The sequence below is a fragment of the Eschrichtius robustus genome, chromosome 6 (genome assembly GCF_028021215.1).
Source record: "Eschrichtius robustus isolate mEscRob2 chromosome 6, mEscRob2.pri, whole genome shotgun sequence".
Taxonomy (NCBI): Eukaryota; Metazoa; Chordata; class Mammalia; order Artiodactyla; family Eschrichtiidae; genus Eschrichtius; species Eschrichtius robustus.
Genome location: NC_090829.1, coordinates 81,124,984 through 81,150,383, shown reverse-complemented (window position 1 = coordinate 81,150,383; position 25,400 = coordinate 81,124,984). Strand labels below are relative to the sequence as shown.

General features: G+C 42.0%; 2 protein-coding genes across 6 annotated transcripts in view; one reads left to right on the top strand and one right to left on the bottom strand.

Annotated features, from left to right (window-relative positions):
- TIMMDC1 (translocase of inner mitochondrial membrane domain containing 1) overlaps positions 1 to 22,442 on the top strand; it is a 48,152-nt gene extending 25,710 nt beyond the window's left edge. Inside the window, exons 9-10 of one of the 4 annotated variants that reach the window (XM_068546689.1) lie at positions 1,298 to 1,492; positions 2,378 to 7,722. In XM_068546689.1, coding sequence (XP_068402790.1) covers positions 1,298 to 1,458 — 161 coding nt within the window. In that variant the 3' untranslated portion in view covers positions 1,459 to 1,492; positions 2,378 to 7,722. Of the gene's footprint in view, positions 1 to 1,297; positions 1,493 to 2,377; positions 7,723 to 22,392 lie in introns of those variants that run through there. The other 3 variants (XM_068546690.1, XM_068546692.1, XM_068546691.1) reach the window with 3 other exon arrangements.
- CD80 (CD80 molecule) lies at positions 1,340 to 23,922 on the bottom strand. 2 transcript variants are annotated; one of them, XM_068546696.1, is made up of 7 exons: positions 23,848 to 23,922; positions 22,472 to 22,579; positions 13,588 to 13,905; positions 8,947 to 9,231; positions 4,679 to 4,789; positions 3,332 to 3,446; positions 1,340 to 1,499 (listed from the first exon to the last, which is right to left on the bottom strand). In XM_068546696.1, the coding sequence occupies exons 2-6, from the start codon at positions 22,569 to 22,571 to the stop codon at positions 3,370 to 3,372; spliced, it is 891 nt and encodes a 296-aa protein (XP_068402797.1). In that variant the 5' UTR covers positions 22,572 to 22,579; positions 23,848 to 23,922; the 3' UTR covers positions 1,340 to 1,499; positions 3,332 to 3,369. The 2 variants fall into 2 exon arrangements, with proteins under 2 accessions (XP_068402797.1, XP_068402796.1); XM_068546695.1 differs by lacking the exons at positions 1,340 to 1,499; positions 4,679 to 4,789 and having other exon boundaries at positions 3,369 to 3,446.
- Positions 23,923 to 25,400: the final 1,478 nt, after the last annotated feature.

The following is a 25,400-nucleotide window of genomic DNA, read 5'->3' as shown; positions in this document are numbered from 1 at the left end:
CCAAATAGATATGCCAATTTTTATTACAAAAATGAACTTATGAAGCTGTTTTCATTTGCAGTTACTTTCTAGAACAAGTTATTGGTTAGTTCATAAATTTTAAACAGAAAAAAAGTGTGTGTGTGTTTTGTACACATGCACAACTTTTGCTAAATCTTTTCTTAGAGAAGTTTGCATTTTCCTCCTTAACAGTTTATTGGTTGCGTCAGTCTTAACCACAGAGGTTAGCAGTGTGTATTAAGTATTTTGCTATGCCCTTGTTCTCTAATACAGTATTTACTTTGGCTCACCAATTTTTTCCAAGGAATTATCAAGAAGCATTCATCTGGGCTTTTCATAGTATTGATTTATTTTTTAGTTGCTCCTATTAAAAGAAAAAAACCAGTTCAATAAAATCTATTCTTGTTTGACCTATGATCTGGTAAATTTGATTTACTTTACAAAACAAAAAATAAAGTCATTCTGTTTGCGCTTACTAACAAGTTGCGAACTTTGAAGATGCGAACATGTGTTCGCATGTCCAATCACATAAGTTAGTTCAAGTGTCTGGCATACGTTGTCACGTGCGTGCATCGTTATGCTTTTGTGTACTTTACAGTACTGTATAGAGTACAGTAGTAACAGTATCTTTATTTCAAGCCCAGCATGTCCGGAAGCAAGCGTAAAATCAGCGGTATATAGCCGCTGTGTTAGTCGGGTACCTAGGCTAACTTTGTTGGACTTACAAACAAATTGGACTTACGAACACGCTCTCAGAATGGAACTCATTCGTATGTAGGGGACTTACTGTATAAGTCATTCATTCTACCTGTCAGAGGAAATTATTTTTAGATGGATCTACTTCCTCCTGAACCTAGTAGAGAAGTGGGAGAACAACAAAGGAGAGCACAATGAAAATGAAGTACTGGCTAAACACCAATATTTCCATTATCCTCATCTAGGTGTACATACACCATACTTCGCACACATTAACATTAAATTGCTTTTAACAACATAACATCCTTCTCCATTCCTTCGTCAGATCAAGTCTCTGAAATTGACCTGATTGATTGATACTGGATAAATTCTGTTTCCAGAAGCACTTTGATGTGTGTGTGTGTGCGTGTGTGTGTGTGTGTGTGTGTGTGTACACACACATACCAGTTAATAGCACAAAGCTGGATTGATGAAGGAAAAGAGCACCAGAGCCAGGAAATCTGGGTTCTGGCCCTGGCCTTTACAATTCAAGTCACCTCCCAGGACTTCGATGTCCTTGTCATTAGTAAGAGTAGTTAGTATTCACTAATGTCTCTTCCAGGCCTAAAGAATTCTGTGTTTCCAAATCCTTGGTCAGGGTCACCAGAGCTACTTCTGTCCCCATCATACTCCTCTAGTCACTTTCAGCAAAGCCACTGGAATGAAGAGGCTCCTAGAGAACAGATACATGAAGGTCGAGGTGGGATAATCCTGGCCATTTGAGGAAGCTCCAAGAAGAGGTCGATCTCAGATGGAGGTGGGACCTGAAGAAAACATTAAAAATTTTTATATTTTTTATCACAAGGGTATTCCCAGCTTGAAGTAACATTGTAGATATTAATCTTGATGGCTAAAGAACATAAAGGCAAGTCTAAATTATGGGAGAATTTAGGACAAGTCTGACAATTTTTACTACATGAAATATCAGGCAAATATTAAGCACCAGCTATCACCAACCAACCAAACATTATAGATCAAGGCACTCACTCACCTATGTGTGGGGCAAACAAAGGTGTATCAGGCACGCTTGCTCTTCTCAGTAAGCCTACAATTTGGTAAAGGATATAAGACGTGGCACATGAAAATAAACCCAGGGTGGAGAGTGACGTGCTAGAGAGAGCACTGCTCTAGTGGTCAGAGGCAGAACTGCTTGAACTGGGCAAGATGGCCACAGAATGCTTGTGAAGGAGACTGGGTTCCTGGCTTCATTATGAAGGATCAGCTGACTGAGCAGAAAACTTTTACGATGGAAGGAAAGTCAGGGAAATGCTAGGTAACTGCAGAACTGAGGGGAACATCCTGGGAAGGGCATCCTGGAGAATGAGCAAGAAGTTGAAATGAAAAGAAAGCAGGACAGGAAGCTGAGAGACTGCTGTGGAGAAAATATGCATAGGCTGCTATGCTGCTGTGAAAGGAACCTGAGCTTGATGTCGAGTTTGGGTCCTGGTTTTGCTCCTTATTTGTCTGACCTTAGGCAGATCACTCAACCTCCGGGAGCTTTGGGTTTCTCTCCCATAAAACGGAGATAGAAAGATCTTGCTCATAGAGATTTTTATAAGGCGAAATGAAATAATGCTTTTGTAAAACATAACCTGTTATGTAAGTCTCAGGTATTATAGTTCACTTTCTTTTCTTTTTAAAGGTAACTCTGCAGAATCTCGTTGTTTAACGCCGCTGTTACCCTAAACTTCACAAGTCAAAACTGAACTGTTTATGGAGACTGATTTATAGTGGTTTACCCTGGTCCTGATGTCAGTCTTTTAGATTCTAATGTCTCAATGTTTCTCTTACCTGAAAAGACCTGGGGATTTTAGGATAGCACAGAATTGATGTAAATTACTAGTGTGACTCACAAAAGCTGATGCTGTGTTTAGGCTTCCTTAACATCCTTGGATGAATAGTAACTACCCCATCGTATGTAGAATCAGATCAAATCTAAAGTTTTGGACACCATTTATTGACATTTAGTGTGTTCACCTGGAGCTTCTGGAAACTGCCGTGTGAAGAACAATAGAAACAACTGAGGATGTTTAGACTGAAGAGATCAACTGGAATAGGGAAAGTAAAAAGTTCTGAAACTTTTCCTGTAGACCCTGGGGTCTCTTTTGTGTTTTTAAGTGAGAAAATGACACAGAGAGGTAATTCTTTATGAAATTCGGCTCTGTAATTGGGTCAGTGGGAGATGACTCTGTTAGTAAGAGGCAGACAGATCAATGAGATGTTACTGAATTAGTACAGAGTGACCCCAGTCTGTGTCCAACAGTACTGAGGGATACAGGGAAAAAGGAGTGATCAAAATAAGGAGATAGCCCAGGAATAGTACACGTGTTTGACAGATACTGAAAGACACTGAGTTGACTGGCAAGAGGGGAACATTTCAAGATGGCAGAATGGCATGGCAAAGGAAGAGGTTACAATAAGCAAATTTTATGTGGGGAGAAAGGAGAGAGGTGCCAACCATCTGTTTAGAGTACGTTGAATGTGGATTTTGAAAAGGTGGTAGTAGTAAAAGATCTTAAATTTGGTTCTGAGAGGAAGAAAACCCTGTGTTCACGAGCACAAGACCTCACATATCCCACACTGGTAGAGAAGATACCTCGAGGTGTTCTGGTCAGCCCAATCCTTCCACAGATCCTATGGAGATGGGGAGATGCTTTCCATTTCCATGCTCTCCTTATTCCTCCTTCTCTCTCTCCACCTTGCAGCATGTCCTTGAAGACAAAGCACAAGCAATAAAAATCTAGGGAGGTAAGTTTCCCTTAAATCACGCCCATGTATTTCAGCAAACCTTCAACTGGCTTAGAACTAGAGGAGTGGTTCTCAACCAGGGGTGATTTCCACAGCCACCACCACCATCACCCCCTGGGGGCATGTGCAATGTCTAGAGACATCTTTGGCTGTCACAACGGGGGCAAGAGGTGCTATTGGCATATAGTGAGTGGGGGCTAGGGATGCTGCTAAATGTCCTACAATGCACAGATCAGCCCCCTGAAACAAGACGTATACGGCTCCCAAAGTCAGTAGTACTAAGGATGAAAAACTCTCAACTAGACAGGTTCACAGTCTGTATTAGAAACACCCTTGAGCCCACCAGACCTCTTTATCCTACCCATGGGGTAGGTTGTTCATAGCAAAGAGTCTCTAGTCACTTCCTCGAGCCTTGACATTTTTTTGTGCTGAAAGTTGGGAAAATCAGCAGATGTTGGTCTTCCAATTTTCTTTGCTCAGTGTACAAGATTTCTACTCCAAGAAAGGTTGGTGTTCCTTCATGGTGACTATAGCCTTAGTGCTGGCCTAGCAGTTCCTCTTCATTTAATTACAGATTGAGGGTAGCATATGTGTAAAGCCAAAAATTTAGATTCATAGGAAAAAAATATCCTAGATATCTCTTCTTTCCTCACTCCTGATCTTTCATCCAAAAATAAATTCTGAACAATTGAGAATTGGTAAAATCACCTGTAGCCATAGAGTTGCTCAACTACATCTCATTAGCGCATCTTACCCTCCTCCAAGAAAATGATTCTTGCCCCTAAACCTTGTCATTCTGCGTTTCCTCCAATTCCAAATCAAAGATTAGACTATCACTTTGTATCAGATATGTTTTCAATTTAGTTAGCAAGCCTCAGTGTCTCCAAGAAAATATTACACATTTAGGGGAAAAATAAAAGGACTAAACTAGAATGTGTCTTGAGGGCAGTGATCTCTCATCTTTGTAACTCCAGCGCCTAGTAGAGTGCCAGGCACATAGTACGTGTCCAAGAAATATCTGTCCAGTGAATGAACAGAACTTGCTGAGACAAGTAAAGGAGACACTAAAGTTTCCATAGATTTGCTCCAAAAATGAGAATAAAATAGGCTAAAACCTCGGAGAGGTGTTGACCCATACTGGTAGAGTTTGGGTGTCCAGGAATTGAGATCGTTGTGATAGTACAATATTACTTACTGCAGGACAGGCATGTTAGTGTTACTGCAATGATCACAGAAATCCCACATGCTGAGACTGGGATAATAATGGCCCAGAGCAGGAGCTGATTAGCAGAAGGGGCTGGTTTGGCTGCTGAAGGAAAAGAATAGTGTCAGCTCTAATGTGTTTCCAACTGCCTGATACCCATTCTGTGCCCCTTATATTGACACAACTGTAAAGCATTTTTCACTTTTTTTGCCTGGTCAGCTCTCCAAAATGCAGCTTCTAGCATTTTTCTTGCATAACTCTTTAATCAGACACATACTTGTGGGCAACTAATACCAGATGTCAGATATTAAATGTGAAAAAGAAAATTTGAACTTTTGCATTTACTGAGTTAAGTTGGCATAAAAAAAGATTCTCAGGAAAGCCTTTAAAAGCTATCTTGTCTTCGTATCTCATTTCTATAGCTGATATTACTATGTATTGCTACTAATAGTTGATATTGTGTTCTAGATATACCTTTTTTTCCTTCTCCAGCTCTGTCATGACTTCTCCCTTTTAGGGTGTCCTCTTTAACACACACACACACAAACACACCCCTTACAGTAGCTGCCTAAAGCTACAGAAGCCACTTTGCATTCATTATCAGATACACATTTTTCATCATACAGCCTAGAGCTTCTGGAAGAATAGAAGAGACCCAGCAAAGAACCAAGCGTGGATGTGGCTTGGTAGTAGGTAGGATCATCCTGAAGGAGAGCTCTACAAACTGGCTATCAGCTGTAGAACACAGGGAACAGAGAAAAGACAGGGCACACGAGGAAGGCTGCGGGTGGGAGTAGAAAGGTGTATGTGGTACTGCTGTCAGTCCCTCCTGCTCAGGAGCGGCAGCTACACCATTTATTTTCAACCCCTTTGAGGAAGCGTTAGCAACACCTGGAGAAGGGCAGGGACACAAAAGGAATATTATAGCAGCTCACCCTCTTCTGGTTTCTCTGGAATGGCTTACAAATAAATATTGAGCATTTACTAAAGTACCGTTTCTCATTTTTCTGATTACAAGCCTTGGGGATAAATTTCGGTCTTTAGCTTATTGGACTTCTCATCAGCATTCGGCCCAGTTGACACTCTTCCTCCTGGGACGTCTATGACACCACATTCTTCAGTTGCTGTTTGTTGTGACTCAGTTTTCTTTGTAGGCTCTTCTTCCTCTTCTTGTCCTTTAACTACTGTTGTTCCCCACGGTTCCATCTATGGTCCCATTCTCCTCTCACTGGCCCCGGTAATCATGGGGTGATCTCATCCACACCCAAGGTTGGAAACACCAGCTGATTTCTAAATCTGTATACCATATTTCTGATCTCATTTCTGAGCCCCAAATTTGTATTTTCAGCCGTTGACTATATGGTTGGATGCCAGCATCTCCACCTGACTAAAATTGAACTGAGTATCCATGTATTCTTTCCAGAGCATATCTACCACCTGCATTCTCCCATTTCAGCGAATGGCAACACCATCAGTGACCCAAATAAAAGGGGAGGCTTGCCTTTGTGCTCACTGCCCAGTAGCTCCCACTGACTTTCTATGCTGTATTGAGAAAATCTCTGCAACTGATTCCTTTTCTCCAAATCTCCTGCAGCAACCGCCTTCGTTCACGTTTTTCTGATCTCCAACTTAGTCGCCTTTATATTGGTCTCTTTGCCTCTGGTTTTCTAGGCTCTAATAATTCCTACACATTCTGCCACAGTGATCATTATAAAATGCACATTTGACCATAGAGCACCTACTACTTAGAGACTAGGGAAAGTCGTTTTTTTTATTTTTCTCTAAAACACCAGATTGGGTGGAGACATCGAGTGATTAGCAGGGTTGGCCTCTGCAGACCAGAATGACACCCAAAATAACAAAGAAGCTCTTGCTATTATCCTGGGGGTCTAGATGTTTCACAAGTTCCACCTCACTCCTGACTTCCTCTCAGAGGTCACTCCTCATCCATCCTCAAGCCTCACTCAGCCTGGAAAGAAGGTATGTGTTTAAGAGAAAGAAGGGGGAACCAGTAGCAGCAAACCTGCTCTGTTGTGATGCCTATTAGGAACCTGGTAAGGCACCACAGGGCAGACCCAAAATCCCAAGTGCATAGTTGCGTGAGGACATCTGTACATATAGCCCATTAGACAGCCTGAGTGGGACTCCCTGATTCACCCCTTCCACACACACACATATATCTTCCAGTACATCAAGGGTTAACAAACTGGGCAGGCCCAGGCTAAAAGAGCCATAGACCCAATCTGTTTAATTAATAAATTTGGGGTAAAGAGTGGGTATTTAAATAGTAAAGCTTTATTCACATTGACTTATAACTATTCCTATCAACTATACACCTAATTTACGTTTGTTTATATGCAGTCACCCCTTGACCTCCCCCACAAATGCATTATTTGCTTTTGACTCTAAATGATACTTGCCGTCCAGTTCATGAGATCTGATGTATTTAAAGCTCTCTGACCACAAAGACAACACTGGTGCCTAGCAAGATGCTTGGTATGTGATAACTACTTAATAAAAACTGAATGAAAGAAGGAATGATTAAACACATACTGTTAATCATCTCTCCGTTAGTCATTGTGAATGTGGACCAAGTAGGACAAAGAACTAGTATTTTGAATTATCGTGAAAAGGGATACTGCTTCTCCTTCGCATGAAGGAAGAATTGAGAGAAGGCAAACTAGGGAAAAGATGATAAAGCTGGGCAGTCTAAATCATCTTTAAATAATAGCTCCATCCTTTTATATAAAGGAATACATTCTATTTCCTATAAGTTAACAAACTACCATGCACAGGCCAAACCTGGCCTACCACCTATTTTTTTAAATAAAATTTTGTTGGAACACAGCTATGTCATTCATTTATGTCTTTTCTATGGCTGCTTTCATGCTATAACAGCAGAACTGAGTTGTTGCCAGAGACCATATGACCTGTAAAGAATAAATATTTACTGTCTGGCCCTTTTCCGAAAATTTTTGTCAACCCTTGCCCTAGAGTATCATATGTACTCGTGTTCCAAATATAAATGATGTCCAAAATAAAATATAATTGAAGCTGCTGTTACTAATTTGTGTGCTACTGTCTACCTTAGTCATGATAATCTAAAATTGGTTAAATAATTATATAACAATAAAGTGACAAGAATGCTGACTTAATAAACTAGTTTTACTATAGGATTCAAAATTCATTTTTATAAATTCTTCAGAATACATAAAAGATGATAGAGATGAGTTTGGACTATTAATAAAATCATGTCAAAACTTGGGTTAATTTCCCCCCCAAGTTTTATCTCACTACCTATTGAGGAAAATAAAGAATCCACTCAAGATAGAAAGATCTAGAGTAAGTCATTCACTAAGATGATCTACTAGACCATCTAAAATATCTCCTCTACTACAAGCAAAAATAAGAGGAAGATGTAAGACATGCTACACATAATATATTATACTCGATGTATAATTTTTTACCATGCAGCCACAAAACATCATTGTTATAAGTGGGGCTGGGGGTAGGGAGAGGCCTGGTGGTGCTCCATATAATCAGCCAAACAAGTTAGAAATGTATTTCAAGTATCTGAGTTCTTCCGTAATAACCCATTATGGGTTTAATATGCATAAATGTATAAAAGCCCAACTTTTTCCATTTTATACTTTCAGATGATCTCACCTCTTGGGGAAAGAAAATTCTACAAGTTTACTACTTGTAGGGTAAACTATTTGGTCATGGTTTTGGTTAAACATGACCACTTTTTTCAGGCATTGTCCTCAAGTAGTTTGTCATTCACCTTATTTACCAGACTTGGTTCTGAATGAACCAGTAGTTCTTAAAAGGTACATTCACCCTCAAAAGACAGTGATTTGACATCATGGGACCATGGGGAGGGGGCCCCCAAAATGAAAGTGCCAAAGCCCAGAGAGCAATTCCAAAGAAGGACAGTTCTTAGTGCTTTCGATAACAACAATAGTGTCATAGTAACTTCCTAAGATGTTGACTTGATGGATAGAACTTACTTGGATGTCTAAATTTTAGAATGTTTATTAAAGAAAATAAAATTAGTCTAGTAACGTTATAGTCAAACCTTGTACAGTGACCTTAATAAGTCATAGTGATACTTTCATTATCATTTTATTTGCATGTCTAAAAATACTGCAAAAAAAATACTATCAGAGTCAATATACATAATTCTGTAATGCATCTGGCTGAGTTATTTTCTTTTTAGACTCTACACAGCAGAAACTTCCCAGAACAATATCACTTACATTTTTGCCAGTTGAAGGTCTGTGACACTGTTAAGCCTCCATACTTGACAAGACACGCGAAGCTGTGGTTGCCTGTCATATTGAAATCCAGTTCACTGCTAATCGTGTAGAGCTCAGTTTCAGGATCCTGGGAAAGTGTTGTATTGGTAGCATTTAATTCTTCTCCATTTTCCAACCAGGAAAGGTGAGGCTTTGGAAAACCTCCAGAGGTTGAGCAAATTATCCTTCTGATGTTGTTAGGAGATGGATTTCCAAGATCAGTTATACTAGGGACAGGGAAGTCAGCTGAAGAAAGAACAAGGATGTAAGTACATATCATTACATATTTGTGTGTGTGTTTATATTTTTAATAAATACCTAGCTTTAATAAGAATAATAAAATATAATTGCAACTTCCCATTAAGTCATTAATATTTATGTATAATTCAAAGACTAACTTTGGTTTGAATTGGTTATATCAATTCTTCATAAGGAGGTAAGAGGGCACTTATTAAAGAAAGAAGTAGGTTCATGTGAATAAATATTGACATAGTATCAACACTTGCATTTGCAAGAGGTGAAGAAAAAAATAATAGACAACACGTTAATGTTTCTTAGGTCTGGACATTATCTCATTTCGTCTTTACAACAACCCTAGGAGGTAGGTTGTAGATCAAAAAAGGTCAAATATCAGTAATTTCATATGACTTAACCTAATACAATGTTTCACTTTATAAATAACCAAATTGAGGTCTAGAGAAGTCACAACCGATAAGTGGCAGAACTGGGATTTGAATTCAAGTTTTTCAGATACCAGACCTTTCCCTTCCCCTGACTTCTTTTCTTTTCTTTCTTTTTTTTTTTAGAGCTTCAAACATTGCTGTTTTATTAAAACATTAAAAATAAGATTATATTGAAAAATATATTCTCAGAAAAATACTAATGCCATGGTATTAGAGATACAAACAAGCAGATTAAAATATGTCTGCCTTCTTTTCTTTTCCTTCCCTTTCTTTCCTTTCTTTTACTTCTTTTTCTTCTCTTTCTTCCTAATTTTTGAGGTATACAAAGTAGCTCTCTTTTATGTATCTATTTATTAATTCATACTATACTAAACACCTGGGAACCCACCATCCAAATTGAGAACCAGAATATTGACAGTAACTTGTGTAAATCTACTTGTATGGTCTTAACTTTGCTGTCTCCCCACTTCCCACACCTGAGGTAACACTTCTCTAAAGTTTGTTTAGCATTACCTTACTTTTTCAAAAGTAGTCTTTAATCAGATAAACCTCTGTGTAAGTTTTACACTATTGAGCCTGTAATCTCAACCACTGTACTTTACTGATTTCCTTGCTCTTCTGATACGCCTTATGAGGACAGAGAGACCTTCCTAATATTCCTCCAAGATACTTGAGGCACTCTTTCATTTGTGTATTTGCCCCCTAATAAGATACTAAAGTAAAGCAAAGCATAGTGAAGTGACTGCAGAGAACACAGGAAAAAACTCCCCTCACCTCTTCCTCACTTATTGTTAGGCTTCAAGAATTTATACTTCTTAGCATAAATGTGGGGAACCAATCCCCCCATACTTCATCTCATATATTAGTTTTCTTTTCAGAATTCAGAGTCTCACAGAGAGATGTAGTATAGCACAGTGGTCATCAAGACCAGGTTTTTTGTTTTGTTTTGTTTTGTTTTTATTTATTTATTTATTTTTGGCTGCATTGGGTCTTCGTTGCTGCGCGTGGGCTTTCTCTAGTTGCGGTAAGCAGGGGCTACTCTTCGTTGCCGGGCACAGGCTTCTCATTGCGGTGGTTTCTCTTGTTGCAGAGCACGGGCTCTAGGCACGCAGGCTTCAGTAGCTGTGGCATGCGGGCTCTAGAGCGCAGGCTCAGTAGTTGTGGCGCACGGGCTTAGCTGCTCCGCAGCATGTGGGATCTTCCCGGACCAGGGCTCAAACCGGTGTCCCCTACATTGGCAGGCAGATTCTTAACCACTGCACCACCAGGGAAGTCCCAAGACCAGGTTTTAAAACCAGTTTTGCCTTTTAAGACTGGGCCAATTACTTAACCACTTTTAGTCTTAGTTTGCTCATCTGTAAGATGGGGATGATAATACCTGCCCCCAGCGTTGTAAGAATTAAATGACATCGTTAATATAAATCACATAGAACAGAGCCTGACACACAGGAAGTTAGTTAATAGACTAATGTGAGTCTTAAATTTGTCCTCCTTTAGATGAGTTCCCTCATTTAAATCAACTTGCCAGGTGAAAGCTTCCAGGACTGCCTGGTGGCACAAAGTTATGACAAGTGACTATAAATGCCAAGAAAAAGAAAAACTTGGATCTGGTTAGGGATAGAGTCACCTTTCTTTTTTGAATTAATCCTGTTCCTAAATTAAGTTTGACATTTTCTCGAACCATTTTTAGTTGACATTATTATTTTTTACTCCTTTAATTTATCCTATAAGATCAAATGATTACAGTGGTAGCTAACAACAAGAATATTCTGTTTGTTTCTCATAACATCAGTATGTCATGTTTTAACTTTGAATAACAAATCCAAGTAACTCATATCCTAATTACGATTCATGTTCATTTCTGCACTTCGCTTTTCTAAGAAACATTTAACCACAGGAATGCCACTAATACCAAGGATCATATTAAAAACCATCTTTTCAAGGTCTGGCTGGGCTTAGAACAGCCTAAGCTCTGTCTCCTATCCCTTCTATAAGGTGATCTGTTTAGAGTAACAGCTCCTAAGGCTTTGCAAGACTGTGAACCATCAAAGAATTATTCTTTTGTCTCTCATTTTAATCAATTAACCCAAGTTTTCACCACTCTTAATAGGTAGGGTAAGAATATCTTATTAGGAAAGGAAAAGTTGCATATGTTTTAGAAAGTTAATATGTTAACTAGTTAATTAACATTAATATGTTAACTAGTATAGCTAGCTCCTCAAATGTGCTGCTTAATGAAGGCTTTCATCCATTGATACTATGCTGCTATTACATCATTTAGCAAATATAGAGAAAGCAACTTGTCCCAGTTAGCCTGAGACTTTCTCAGTATTAGCACTGAAAATCTCATGTCCAAGGAGGGTAACCCCTCAGTCCTGGGCAGAACGGGACAGTTGGTCACCTTGGCCTTGCTTCTCAAACTGCCATCCTCAGCAGCAGCACAGGCCTCACCAGGGAGCTTGTTAGAAGCGCCAGACCTGCTGCATTTGAATCTGCATTTTAACAACATCCCCAGGTTATAGGCACCTTATCATTTGGGAAGCACTGTTCTAACTGACTCAATTGGAAGTACCAGAATTGGTTCTGTGTCTAATTAAGCAAGCAGAGTTTCCATTTTCGTCTTCCCTTACCTGATTTTGGTGCCCCACCTTCCTTTTTGAGGCCCTCAGCACTCCCATGCTACCCCTTTAGCTGTCCTTGGTCTCCTCCGATAACCTGCTACTAGGGCCTGCCCTCCCTGAAACTCTGCCTCTCCTCCTTGGATTTTCTTCTTTATCTTTCTATCAAAATGTACATGTTCTGAGTCTACTTCTGTCTGGATATTCTGTTAGAAAACTAAGTATGTCTCTAATGTAATTAATTAATACAGGCTAATATGTCTGTGGTGCCATCTCCCCCAGGGAACACATTTTTATCTTTAACAGGGATCTTGTGGGGAAAAAATGCTGAAATTAGCAGGAGAGGCTATAATAGTGGGAATTCCAGGAATCGACACAGGTCTGAATTTTGGAGGAGGTGGGCTTCTCAGAACCCCTCACATCTCACCACCATATGATCATTTGCTCTCTCCATGGGTAGGGAATACACAGAGTGAAGTTCAAGATAATTCCATGTAAATTTGGCTTACCTCCTAAGCTTTAGGTATGATCTGGATGTTACAGCTAAAGATTCAGCATAACTGAAGACCAAAAGCAGGGAAGACCAGTGAAGACTTCACTAAGGATCCACTTAAGTTAACTGATATCAAGGTTAATTATTATCTTTTATTAAAAGGTTCGAGTCTTTCCACTAAAGCCTCAAGTGCCCAGGAAGAAAAAGAAATATGTTTGAATTTCAAGTATGAGGGAATGGCCCAGGACTACCATTTCTCAATGAGGGCTCAGGATATATTAATATCCTCTAGCAGTATCACCTGTGGTTAAGTCACGGCTTCTTCCTACCCTGCCCTTCACAGTTCTCTAACATCTAACTTTGTAGGAATGACCGTTAGAGGAGAGCTTCAAATATACAATAAATATAATAGTACAATAGCCATAGTATTTATGCCTGCATTGCTCTTATACCTTTCAACATACTTTACAAGAATATATATATTACTGGATCAAATCCAGTTAATAGTATAGCTACATCAAATCAAATGTGTCCCTTTATGATTCAGAAGATACTTCAGGTCATTAGAGTGCTCCAGGGTGATTGTCATGAACTTGGATTGTCGAAGTGCAAGAAATGCAACTAATAGATATTTCCAGGACATCCTGAGAAAACAGTTAGGGTTCACTGTAAAACTAGAGACTCAACCCTAAGAAATGAAGTGAGATACACCCCTCTTTGGTAAAATTTCCACTTAAATCAATAGGAGTATGTCTTTAAGGGCATCAAGAGTCTGCCGGCTTATTGAAAATCAGAAAGTTCCACTGACCTCTGACGATTAACTTCACCGAAGTCAGGTGCTCCAGTTTGTAAGACCCTTTCTCAGCCTTCTGAATAACACAGGTGTAGGTGCCATCGTCCGACAGGCGCAGAGCCAGGATCACAATGCAGAGGTTATTGGTGACGTCAGTGATGGTGCGGTTCTCGTACTTGGGCCACACCTTCACTTTTCCAGACATGACAGCCAGCACCATTTCATTATCCTTTTGCCAGTAGATGCGAACTCTCTTCAGTTCTTCAGTGGATATGTTGTAATCACAGGATAGCATTGCTGCTTCTTTCACTGTTTTGGTCACCTGGATGACGCCTATGGAGAGGCAAACAGAACAAGATCTTATATCTATTAAATATAGATGCCTGCACAAGCAAGAATTTGGAGTTGGCAGTAACAGAATTGAGTGTTGTATCCAGTGACCAAGCAGGATTGGAGTGTTCAGTTTGATTTTGGTTTCTTTGGTCTCCAGTGCTTTTTTTCTCCATTTAAAAAATTGTGATTAAAAAATAACATAAAATTTACCATCTTAACCATTTTTAAATGTACAGCTCAGTAGCATCAAGTATATTCACATTGTTGTGAAACAGAACTTTTCCACCTTGCAAATCTGGAACTCTGTATGCATTAAACCACTCCCCTTTCTCCCTCCCTCCAGCCCCTGGTAACCACCACTCAACTTTATGTTTCTATGAATTTTACTACTTTAGATACCTAATATAAGTGGAATCATACAGTATTTGTCTTTTTGTGACTGGTTTATTCCACTCAGCATAATGCCCTCAAGGTTCCTCCATGTTTTACATGTGTCAGAATTCCCTTCCTTTTTAAGGATATGATGATAATGACTAATATTCCATTGTATGTATATACCACATTTTCTTTACCCATTTGTCTGTCCACGGACAATGAGAGAGAAGGCACACTAGTCCCAAAAGAAGAAGGACTTTAGGAGACCAAGCATATGAGTGCCAACTACCAGTTAAACAATGTTATCAGTCCCACAGGGATAGGGAAGCCATAGTTAAGGAATGTGAGATTTTGAAGGAATTTCCCTGATCATTTTGGTGGTCTTATTTTACAGGTGAGGAAACTAAGCCCAGGAAAGGAAACTGCCCCAGTTTTGCAGAGAACTTTTCGGGCCACTCTCCTTGTTTACTGGTTTCCCCAATTTGAGGCCCAGTTCTAGGATAAGTAAGCCAGCACTGCCCACTCCCAGCTGGGCTCCATCACTGGGCTCTTTTGCTTTGAGAAACAGTCCATTTCCTTCCAGGCCCGGCTTGACCCATGACGTCATTCTGAAATGACTCTCCTCATCCCCACCTGACAAGGCTTCGGTTACTCCTCTGGACCATTTCTGCCCTCTCTAGCTACCCTAAACAGACGGATATCTTGTCTTTATCTCCCTTGGCTATCTGCCATCCACACAACAGGTGCCCTACAACCTAGGTTTGCTAGAGAGTCCCCATTTAAAACATTTGCCCATTTCCCATCAGCATATCTCAGAAATATCAATATTTCAGCATCCAAACTCCATCTTTTTGTTATTTCCTAAGCACTTATCAGTAGCACCAAAATCCCTGTCAGACTATATTTTCTGGTTTTTTGGTTTAGAAGGCATAGTAACTTTTCCTATGCTGTGCTTGACCTAAAAGCAGAGTTCCTCTAAAGCCCTGGTGCTTTCACAACTGACCACCCCCCCAAACCCCACAGTGCTACCATGTTACATCCTCCCTTTGGTAACTTCCAGAGCCACACAGAACCCCTGGGCAGGCCCATGTCTCACTAGGATAGGGATCTCATCTCCAGGCCCACTCTCCTTGGGCAGTAGGATCATGGGACACTAGCACCTCTCCATCTCACCAGCTATTCTACCTGCCTCCATCAGACTGGATGTGGCCCTACCGCAGCATTTAGGAAGAGAGCATTGTGATGGTAGGTATTTTCACAGCAGTGTGAAGTACCTCAGAATGATCGAAGGCACTTCTTCTGACAATCGTGCCGAACATTGCCAGCCCTAGATTTAGGGAATATAACTGAAAAGGGGGAAATAAATGAAAAGCTATACTTGAGGGGAGCAAAGAATAGCTAAATAACCCAAACTCTCTTTAAAAAGAGATACAACGAAAGCAAAATGATATGTAGAAGGTGCATGGACTATGGATTCCTGTTGATTTGGGGTCTAGTCCCAGCTCAGCCATTTTCTGATTAACCTGTTTCCTCATCTGTAAAAATGTTATGATGCCTACTTCTCAGGATCATTGTAAACTTAAATTCAAATAAAATGATATAAATGGAAAAGTCCCTAGTACATAGCAGGTCTTCCGTAGGAGTTTCCTTTCCTCTCTCTCCCTCCTCTCACCCCCAACTCGTACTTTCTGGTCTCTTTCATCTCACTCAGGGGTTATGTCAGACACATGGAACCCTGGTCTTGCTATGGACCAGACAGACCCCATGATAGAAAGCAACTCACTCATCCGGGGTCCTAAATAACTGTGTCTTTCCTGTGCCCTGTTTATTCCCACCCAAAAAGAATCCAGGATTTCTAAATGATTTTGACATGTGGTGACATTAGCAAAAAGAAATCCTAACTGAAAGTGAGCTAATTTCAATCATAGTTCTTAAGGAGTTTTTGTCCAGCCATCTGAGGAGAAGTGTGGGTGTTTGTCTAAAGGTCAACAGCAAACCATCAATGGGCTCTTCGATGTTCCTATGTGAGATCCCCTCACCAGACGCTGGTGGTGAGGAAGAACCAGACTGAAAAGAGGAACCAAAAATCTTCTGGGCAATTCCCACCAGGACCTGGCTTCCATACTCAGGGACTGCTACACGCGTTTACAAGAAAACAGTCGAAAGATTTCTGAAGGGTTTTGTCCGCTTCAGTGGTTCTGGAGGGGAAAGTCAGGTCTCAGCATCACTGCCTAAATAGTTGGATTTTGAGCTTGCTTTGCCATTTTACAAACTGGCCTAGCAACACCTACCTAACAACATGGGTTGAGGTTTCTGTGAGGGAATGCAAGTAAAACCTTACATGGTGCCAGGCACACGACCCGGACCATTGGCTTCCCCAGACATCCACACAGCCCTGTCCCTTGCTTCCTTCAGGGAAGGTGTCCCCTTGTGGTGAGGCCTTCTCTGACTCCCTAACCAGCACCTTCCTCCCTGACCCCACCCATCCTGCCACTTGTTAGCCCCTTGCCCTGATTTATTTCTCTTCGAGCTTGTCTCCAGCTGCTATATATCAGCTGGAGTTACTTCGGGGGCCATGAGAGCAGGGGCTTTATCTGTTTTGCTTGTTGCCATATCTGCAGAACTAGAACGGGGCCTGGCCCATAGTAGGTGCTCCATAAATATTTGCTGAATGCCTGGCTAAGCATTAGGAGATGGAATCTGGTTCCACCGCTGTGCATTAGAATCATAACCTTTAACAAGGTGATTAAACTCCTTGGGCCAAGGTATAATTTCTGCAAAATGGGCATAATACTATCTCCCCGACTTCCTTCACATAATTACCATGGGGGTCATATGACACCCAGATGTAAAGTGTTTTATTAACTGTAAAAGCTATACAGATTTTTTTCATGGGGCTATTTCTCTCAGACACAGCACCTCATGTGTTGAATCACACCCAGGATGTGGCCAGAATCACTGTGGTAACCAGCTGACACTTGCACTGAGTCAAGTCCCCAACCCCTGCCCTTCCTGACCACTTCAACTCTCCACCGATAAACCCCCAAGAGAGGGAGCTTTTTGCCAACAAGTGTAGAGGTCACTAGTTTTAGACAAATAATGTACCTCTCAAAACTCAATCTACAATGGAATATTATTCAACCAAAAAAGGCATGAAGTACTGATACTTACTACAACATAGATGAACCTTGAAAACATTATGCTAAGTGAAAGAAACCATACACAAAGGCCACATATAATATAACTCCATTTAGAAGAAATGTCCAGAATAGGCAAATTCATGGAGACAGAAATTAGATTAGTGGCTACCAGGAAACAGGGCAGAGGGAATGGAGAGGGACAGCTAATGGGTATGGAGTTTCTTTTTAGAGTGATAGAAATGTTCTGAAATTAGATAGTAGTGATGGTTTCACAACATTGTGATTATACTAAAAACCACTGAATCGTACATTTTAAAACAGTGAATTTTATGTCACTGCAGGGGGAAAAAATACATACAGGACAATTGGGAGATACAATAATAAAATTTAATTTATAGCTTTAAAAAAATAAGAACCCAATCTAGGAAGCCATGAGTCTCCCCTAGTCCCTCCAAACTAGAGTGAGGCAGTGTGGACACTGGGCTGGCCACAATGCCCCTTCCTCGGAGGTGAACCCCAGCAATGGTCAGCAGGGCTGCACCACCACTTCTCCTAAAGGAGAAAGAATCAGGTGCGCACAGCAGCTTATATCACCGTGTACCGTAATGTATCTCACTGAGGACTTTGGTGTGCTTTTTAAATAAAGGTTTTCCCTGACTCTAGAAGAAACACACATTAAATTTGCAAAGAATGAAAAATATGGAAAAGCATAAAAGTCACCTGTAATCCCACCACCTGGAGATTTACTGTTAATGGTCTGTGTGACCTTTAACACAAAGGAAGTGACCTTTTTGGACCCTTCTAAGTGCTTTTGATTAAGTGAACCAGCATCCTCGGGGCTTGTGTGGGCCCCAGGCTGGGTGCTGGGCACACAAGGAGACTAAGAGGTAACTGCTCTCCAGCAGCTGACAGATTTAGACTTGTCACCTGATTTTTACATTGCTCCCAACTTTCTCTCCTCTATAGGCCCAGCCTATATACTCGTTATAAATCTGATCCTTACTTTTGTGTGTCTCCCTAAACAGTATATGTCTAAAATGCTCGGGGACTTCAGCAGCTGATATCACAGTAGTCAGAGCAAGAAGCGTGGCTTTCAGGGTGCCTTGGCCAGCAGCATGCAGACAGAACATGGTGGGAGGGGAGAGGCTTTGTTTACAGCGGCACTCTGAGGGCACTCTTTTCCTCTAGCTCAGTGTTCCTCATGCCACAGAATTCCAGGCCAACACCTCTCCTGCATCCCTGGCCTACTCCTACCCAAGGCCTCTCCCCTCCCCTGAGAGCTGTGTCTCCCTGAGAGGACCGCAGCTCTGAGGAAAAGCTGCCCATGTTAGACAACCACCAGTTTCTGGAGCACATGAGTCCAGTGTTTCTGCCTCTACAAACCGCACTAGAAGTGGAGAGGAGCCCTGCTGGTCCCACCCTGTGCAGGAAAGAGAGGTCCCTTGTCCCGGGCAGCAATGGATGGGGTGTCAGGGGGAAGTGCAGCTCTCCTACACAGGAGAGGAAAGGAGGGGGTAGTGTGCAAATCCCCTGCCCTGAGCAAAGTCCTCCGTGATTGTACTCCACTCTCTTTGTCCAGTCTTGTCTCCCACAGGCCATGCACAATCCACACTTGCACTTCAGTCTGGCAAATCCTCACCAGTTCTACATCATACACATTCTCCAATCCCTCCATCTCCCTCCAATCCCATTCTTTTCATCGAAGCTATCATCAAGTACTATAAGCTACTAAATGGTTTTGGCAGTCACTATGGCTGCCCTACAAGCCGTTCTTTATGCTTCAGCAACACCATTTTTTTAAAAAATATATCATTTAGAGCTTTACTACTAAAGCTAAAGGTCTGTGGACCAGCGGCATCAGCATCCCCTGGCTGCTTGTTAGAAATACAGAAATGGGGCTTCCCTGGTGGTGCAGTGGTGGAGAGTCTGCCTGCTAATGCAGGGGACACGGGTTCGGGCCCTGGTCTGGGAAGATCCCACATGCCGCGGAGCAACTAGGTCCGTGAGCCACAACTACTGAGCCTGCGCATCTGGAGCCTGTGCTCCGCAACAAGAGAGGCCGCGATAGTGAGAGGCCCGCGCACCGCGATGAAGAGTGGCCCCCGCTTGCCACAAGTGCAGAGAACCCTCGCACAGAAACGAAGACCCAACACAGCCATAAATAAAAATAAAAAAAATAAATTAAAAAAAAAAAAGAGTTAGCCCTCCCTAAGAATTATATTAAAAAAAAAAGAAATACAGAAATGCAGGCCCCTCCCCAGGCCCACCTAAGCAGAAACTGCATTTAAAAAAATATATACAGACTTTATCTTTTAGAGCAGTTTTAGGTTCGCGGCAAAATAAACGTAAAGTACAGAGCGTACCCATATACCGCCGCCCCTCCATGGGCACAGCCTCCCCACCACCGATATCCGGCGCCAGAGTGGTACGTTTGTGACAGTCGATGAAGCTACACTGACACACCACTATCACCCAAAGTCCAGTTTACACTAGAGATCACTCTTGGCGTTGTACATCTTATGGGTTTTGACAAATGTGTAACGACAGGCATCTACAATTACAGTATCATACTGAGTATTTTCGTTGCTCTAAAAATCCCCTGTGCTACATGGAACTCTGCTCAACATTGTGTAATAACCTAAATGGGAAAAGAAGTTGAAAAAGAGTAGATATGTATAACTGAATCACTTTGATGTACATCTGAAACTAACACAACGTTGTTAAGCAACTATACTCCAATATAAAAAAAAAAAAAAACCCTGTGCTAGAAACTGCTTTTTAACAAGACCCCCAGGTGATTGGCATGTACAATTAAAGTGTGAGCAGCACTGGTATAGACCGTGTCACTCCCCTGCTTAAAATCCTTCTATGGCTTCCCAGTGCCTCCAAATAACATTCAGATCCCTGGCCTTCCAGCCCTGTGGAGTCTGGTCCCTGGGTCCCTGCCGCCCCAACACTGCCCACCTTCACTTCCTTGCTCCGTGTCCCTCACATGCTGCTCCTTCTGCCTTCACCCAGATCACTCTCACCACTGTCCCCTCTGGCAGAGAAACAGAGAGTTTCTCGGTCATACATTCATCTGAATGATTGATTAATCTTCATCTTCTTCCCAATGACTGTAAATTCCACGAAGGCAAAAGCCAAGTCAATTTTGCTCACAACTTGTCCCCAGGACCAAGAAAAGTGTCTTGTACATGAGAGATGCTCGGTGTTTGTTGAATTCATAAATGATTAAACAAAAGAATAAACCTTTTCCCCCTGGCTCATCCTCACCTTTGTGCCTTTGTTCATGCTACTGCTCGGCCGGAATGCTGTTGCCACCCGCGTCCTCCACCGTAAAGCCTGCCCCGCTGCTGCAGCCCACCCTGGTCCCAGCTTTCCCAGGTCTGGGGCGCTTACAGTCAGGGCCAGTCACTTCACTGCTCTTCACTTGCTTGTGGGTTTGTTTTGCCTTCTCCAACTAACATACTCACATCTCTTTGAGGGCAGGAATCCCAGCCTCAGTTTTTAAGGCCCACCTGATACACAGTAGGTGTTCAGACAAAAGAAACTCATGGATTCCTTTGTTGACTCAGTATAGCAACAATAAAATCTGGATGTAGCTGTAGAACAAGGTACTTTCCTAAATATCTTTCTTTAGCTCAAAGTTCATTTCCTTCCATTTGCCCCTGACTAATTTTTCTGGTATAATTGCTATAGCCTTGGTTTTAATTTTCTTTTTATACTTTCTCTCTTTTTTATTGTTTCTTTCTCTCTCCTCACCCCCTTTCCATCTGTCTCTCTCTCTCTCTCTCACACACACACACACACACACACAGACACGCTTGCACGCATGCATGCACACATACCACATTTCTAGCAAGCCTGTAAATTTCCTTCTGAATCTTTTAAAACTCATTAAGATTCCCCAGAAGACTCTAGATTGGGAGTGCTGCCCCCGACTACCCAAAAGAAAATTGTAACTGTTGGAAATATTACTGTCCATCAGATATACAAAATCTGATGTGAAACTTGACTCATGGTTCTCTTGGTTCAGCAACAGTGTAAAATAGCAAGTTTTACAGCTCAGGACAGACAATGTACAAATACCAGAGTCACAGTAATCCCTTCCCTCCAGTGCCCTCCCTCACACCTTAGTCATTCTGGGTGATGGCTGCAGTATTAAGTAACCGTCGCTTAAGACAAGGCCCTTTGATATTCGGCTCTTTGCAGATTAGGAAACGCTGCAGGAGGCAAAGCCTCCTCTTTATTTTGATGAAACCAGGTAGCATGCTGCTCAGCACAAAGCAGATCTTTTATTTGTTCTGACTTTAAAAAAAAAAAGTCAGAGCCACCCTGTCAGCAGGATCAGCACCACCCTTCCCAACAGCCCCCCAAGTTCAGCACCTGAGATGGAACAAAAGCCTCCAGAAGTCCAAATATCCTTTGTAGGACACACCCGAAATACCTATATAGTAAGTTAAAAATAACTCGAAATATGATTTGTGCTAAATCTGATACTACTTAATGTCAGATGCCTGTGTTGACAAAGGGCATCAGCACCTAAAGCATACAAATAAATATTGAGAAAATTTTAATATTAAGAAGATTGTATGTTACAACTTTCTTTTCCCCCTTCAACTTGGAAAGAAGATCATCATTGTTTAGTTTTAGAAGCAGAAGACTTTAGCTGTGTTGTCTCATAGAAATGTAGTTTGGGATCCAGAGCCCAAGGCCAGTGCCTTAGCGTTTCACAAAATGTAAACAAGCACCTAGTGGAAGAGATCACAACTCTGAGCTGTCCTTCTGAATCAGCTTTTGGCTTTGTTAAAATAACACTGCCCCACCTTTCCTTTAAGGTCTGTGTTCTTGAGCTAACTTGGCCACTGGCTTGCTGTGTGATCAAGGGCAGGTCCTTTAACCTCTCTGGACCTGTTTTCTCATCCCTAAAATGAACTGAAATACCCTGAAGGTCCCTTCTCTCTCACAGAAGGAGGCAGCACAGAGAACACCATTTCCTCTCTCTAAACCCTGAAGCAGTGGACTCAGTCAAGTTCCTGGAGGTTGCTTACCTGAACAGAAGTAAAAAAGACCGGCCAGCACCAAGAGCTGAAAGGGCTTGAGGTATGGGCGCTTGGGTGGGAGTGTTCCCCACTTCAGTGTGTGATCCATGGCTTCTGCTGATGAGGATGGAAAACAAAAGCAAACAATTTCAAGCCAAATGAGACTCGGGCACCTCACAGCTTACACCAGGCAAGGCAGAAGACAATTCAATTGCCCCCACACAGAGGGTTCTCTCGCAATGTTTGCAAAACACACTGAGGAGAGGCTGGATAGTGTACCTGGGTGTCCAAACTCCTAAATATAAAATATTATAGATTTATTTTCACAACCTGAAAAGGAGAAACTAAAAGTCACCCAGGAAGGAAGACTGGCCCACCATGGGTTGTAAAACCTGTTAGTTGCCCGCCTGAAATGAGTCAGAGATCGTAATCTGAGCAACCTCTAAATCATGGCACAATCTCGAGGGAAAAGCAAAAACTGGCGGACCTCTGCGGAGGTGACCCTGCCTGTGCATGCATGTTCCAAGAACCAACCACAGCTCTCCCAATGCCAGAAGGGATGATGAAGACTGTTAGAAACACAGAGAACTCTAAGGGCCCTGGATATCAGCAAGCCCACCCATGAAAGCTTGGACCCTCTTCAGAACATACCGAAAACACAGAGCACCAGGGAGGGCATATTTTGTCCAAGGCAGTACTTAAGTCACGAAACTACTTCTTTCTTAATGTATTAACAGAGAAAAACAAGTGTTTCCATTTTTAAATACTTCTACACAAAGAGTATGTCTTAAAGGGGTAGAGGATCTCAATCAATGGAAAAGTGTCAGTAAAAAGGGAAGAGAAAAGACATGCTGAAAACATTACTTATTTATATTATGTACTATAATGTGAGGAAGCTGATTTTTTTTTTTTTTTTTTAGTAAATATATTAAACTTTAGGAATAAAAATGAAAGCTGTGCTCCTATGTGATCCTCTCAGATTGCCACCAGAGACATAGTCTAGTGCTACCCGGGAAATGTTTGGGACCCCTCTTTGAGGCAGTGTTTCAGCCAAACTGGATTGTTTTATCAGCCACACTCCATTTTTAGTCAGGATTAGCTTGGATTCACTTATTCATCAGAATTTTACTGGTTTTGGAAAACTCAAATTCAGCCTCCAAAATTAATATTTTCTACCACCTAGGAAACTTAAAATAACGGGCCATCACTCTGATGATGATTCTCCAAGTTATGTTGGAATAAGAGACCCCCTGAAGGCCCTTTGGGGGGAAAGTATGCATCTTGGAGGTAAAGAGTGATGGTATGTTTGTTTAAAAAGCAGTCAGGTTGTTGGTCACTAGGTCTACCAAGCTATCCCGTATTAAGATAATAGTAAATGTACTTACTTGCTGAAGAACAATTCCTCTTTTTCTCTTGTGTTGAAAATCGAAGGATGAGGCCCCACTTCTGTTCTTTTCTTGCTGTCTCCAAACTACTGGCAAGTCACTCAGTTACCTTTGAGTTATATTTAACAGAGGCAGCATTTCCCCTCCCAGCGTCCTTTTACTTGGTAGAGAACTCTGATGTTCAGAAACACTTAAGTCAAATCAGGGGACGAGCAGTGTTATTTATGTGCAGTTTGAGGAAGCTCCCTCTGCTGTCCTACTGTCCCCTCCAGATGGTGTCACAAACCACACAGCCACCCTCCCTCACCTAGTGTCAGCACTGCCTCAGTGTCAAGGGGAGAGGAAACTGCACTGGGCCGCCTGGGGGAGGGGGTAGAAAGGTGCCCCACCGTGGGAGGGGCCGACCCATCGACTTTGGTGGTAGATCGTGTCTACGAGCCTCATGAGCTGGCTGTTTCTGTGCTGGTCTCAAGTTTTGTTTTAGCACCCAGAAGTACCCCCTCCCTAGTCACAGTCATGTCACTGCAGCAGTGGACCACCCGTCTCATGTGTCGTGGACACTTTGGGAGAGTGCTTAGCTTACAAGGCCACCCTTACCTACACTCCCACCCCTCCACCCCCACCATCTTCACCGAGTGGGCGCCTGCTAGCCAAATTGGACATTGTATCACCCCAGCCCCAGTAGAGTAACCCTCAGGTGAACACAGCGACAGAACCAAGGGGTGGGGTGAGGAAGACTTTAGTCCTCCCCTGACGATTTCCAACCAGCCTGCTACCTCTGTGTAGAATTCTGGAGCATTCCATGGGTGAGCAGCCAACCCATGTTGGTCCAGTGGATCTCCTTTGCACCCGTGGAACTTGATAGCACCTTGTCTGAGCCTGCACCTTTCTCAGTCTGCTTCTGGCACTGGGGCTTCTCTGTTGCCTTGGCATGGGATCCCCTTGGAAATTCTGTACTAAAGCATGTGCAACTTGGAAATATGAGGGGCTTAAAACCCATGGGGCTACTCTTGACCAAAAGGGGCTGGAAGATGATGGATGACTGCTTACTACTTTTGTCACCCAGATGGAGAGTTGAGAGACACATTTCATGAGGCTTTCCAGAAGGTCCCGGTGGGATGGAGTACCAGTTGCCTGCAGCAGAGGCCAACGCGGTAAGACACCATTGGACTGGCTTTTCTTCCTTCCCTGTTTCAATTCCCCTGTCCTGCACCACTGGACTTACATTCCCAGCAATCTAGGGCTTTGTAACTAACTTTGCTTTCTGGAGAATCTAGGCTAACGTAGGAGGGATACTTATATGGTAGAGATACAATGGTTTCCCATCTAAAATAAATGTGTAGAAGTAAAAAGGTGAGTCAATTTAGAGGAAAAAAAGAAAACGATAGGAGACATGATATATGAATAAGGTAAATACAATACGCTTGGTTTTGCCCCTGAACAGGGTGATCTTTGTAAAATGGTGATTCAATCTTTCCTCTCTCGACCTTAGAGCTGTTTCACTCTCCTCAAGCTGATAAAAGCCAGGCTGAGCTAAAACTGTGCCACGGGGC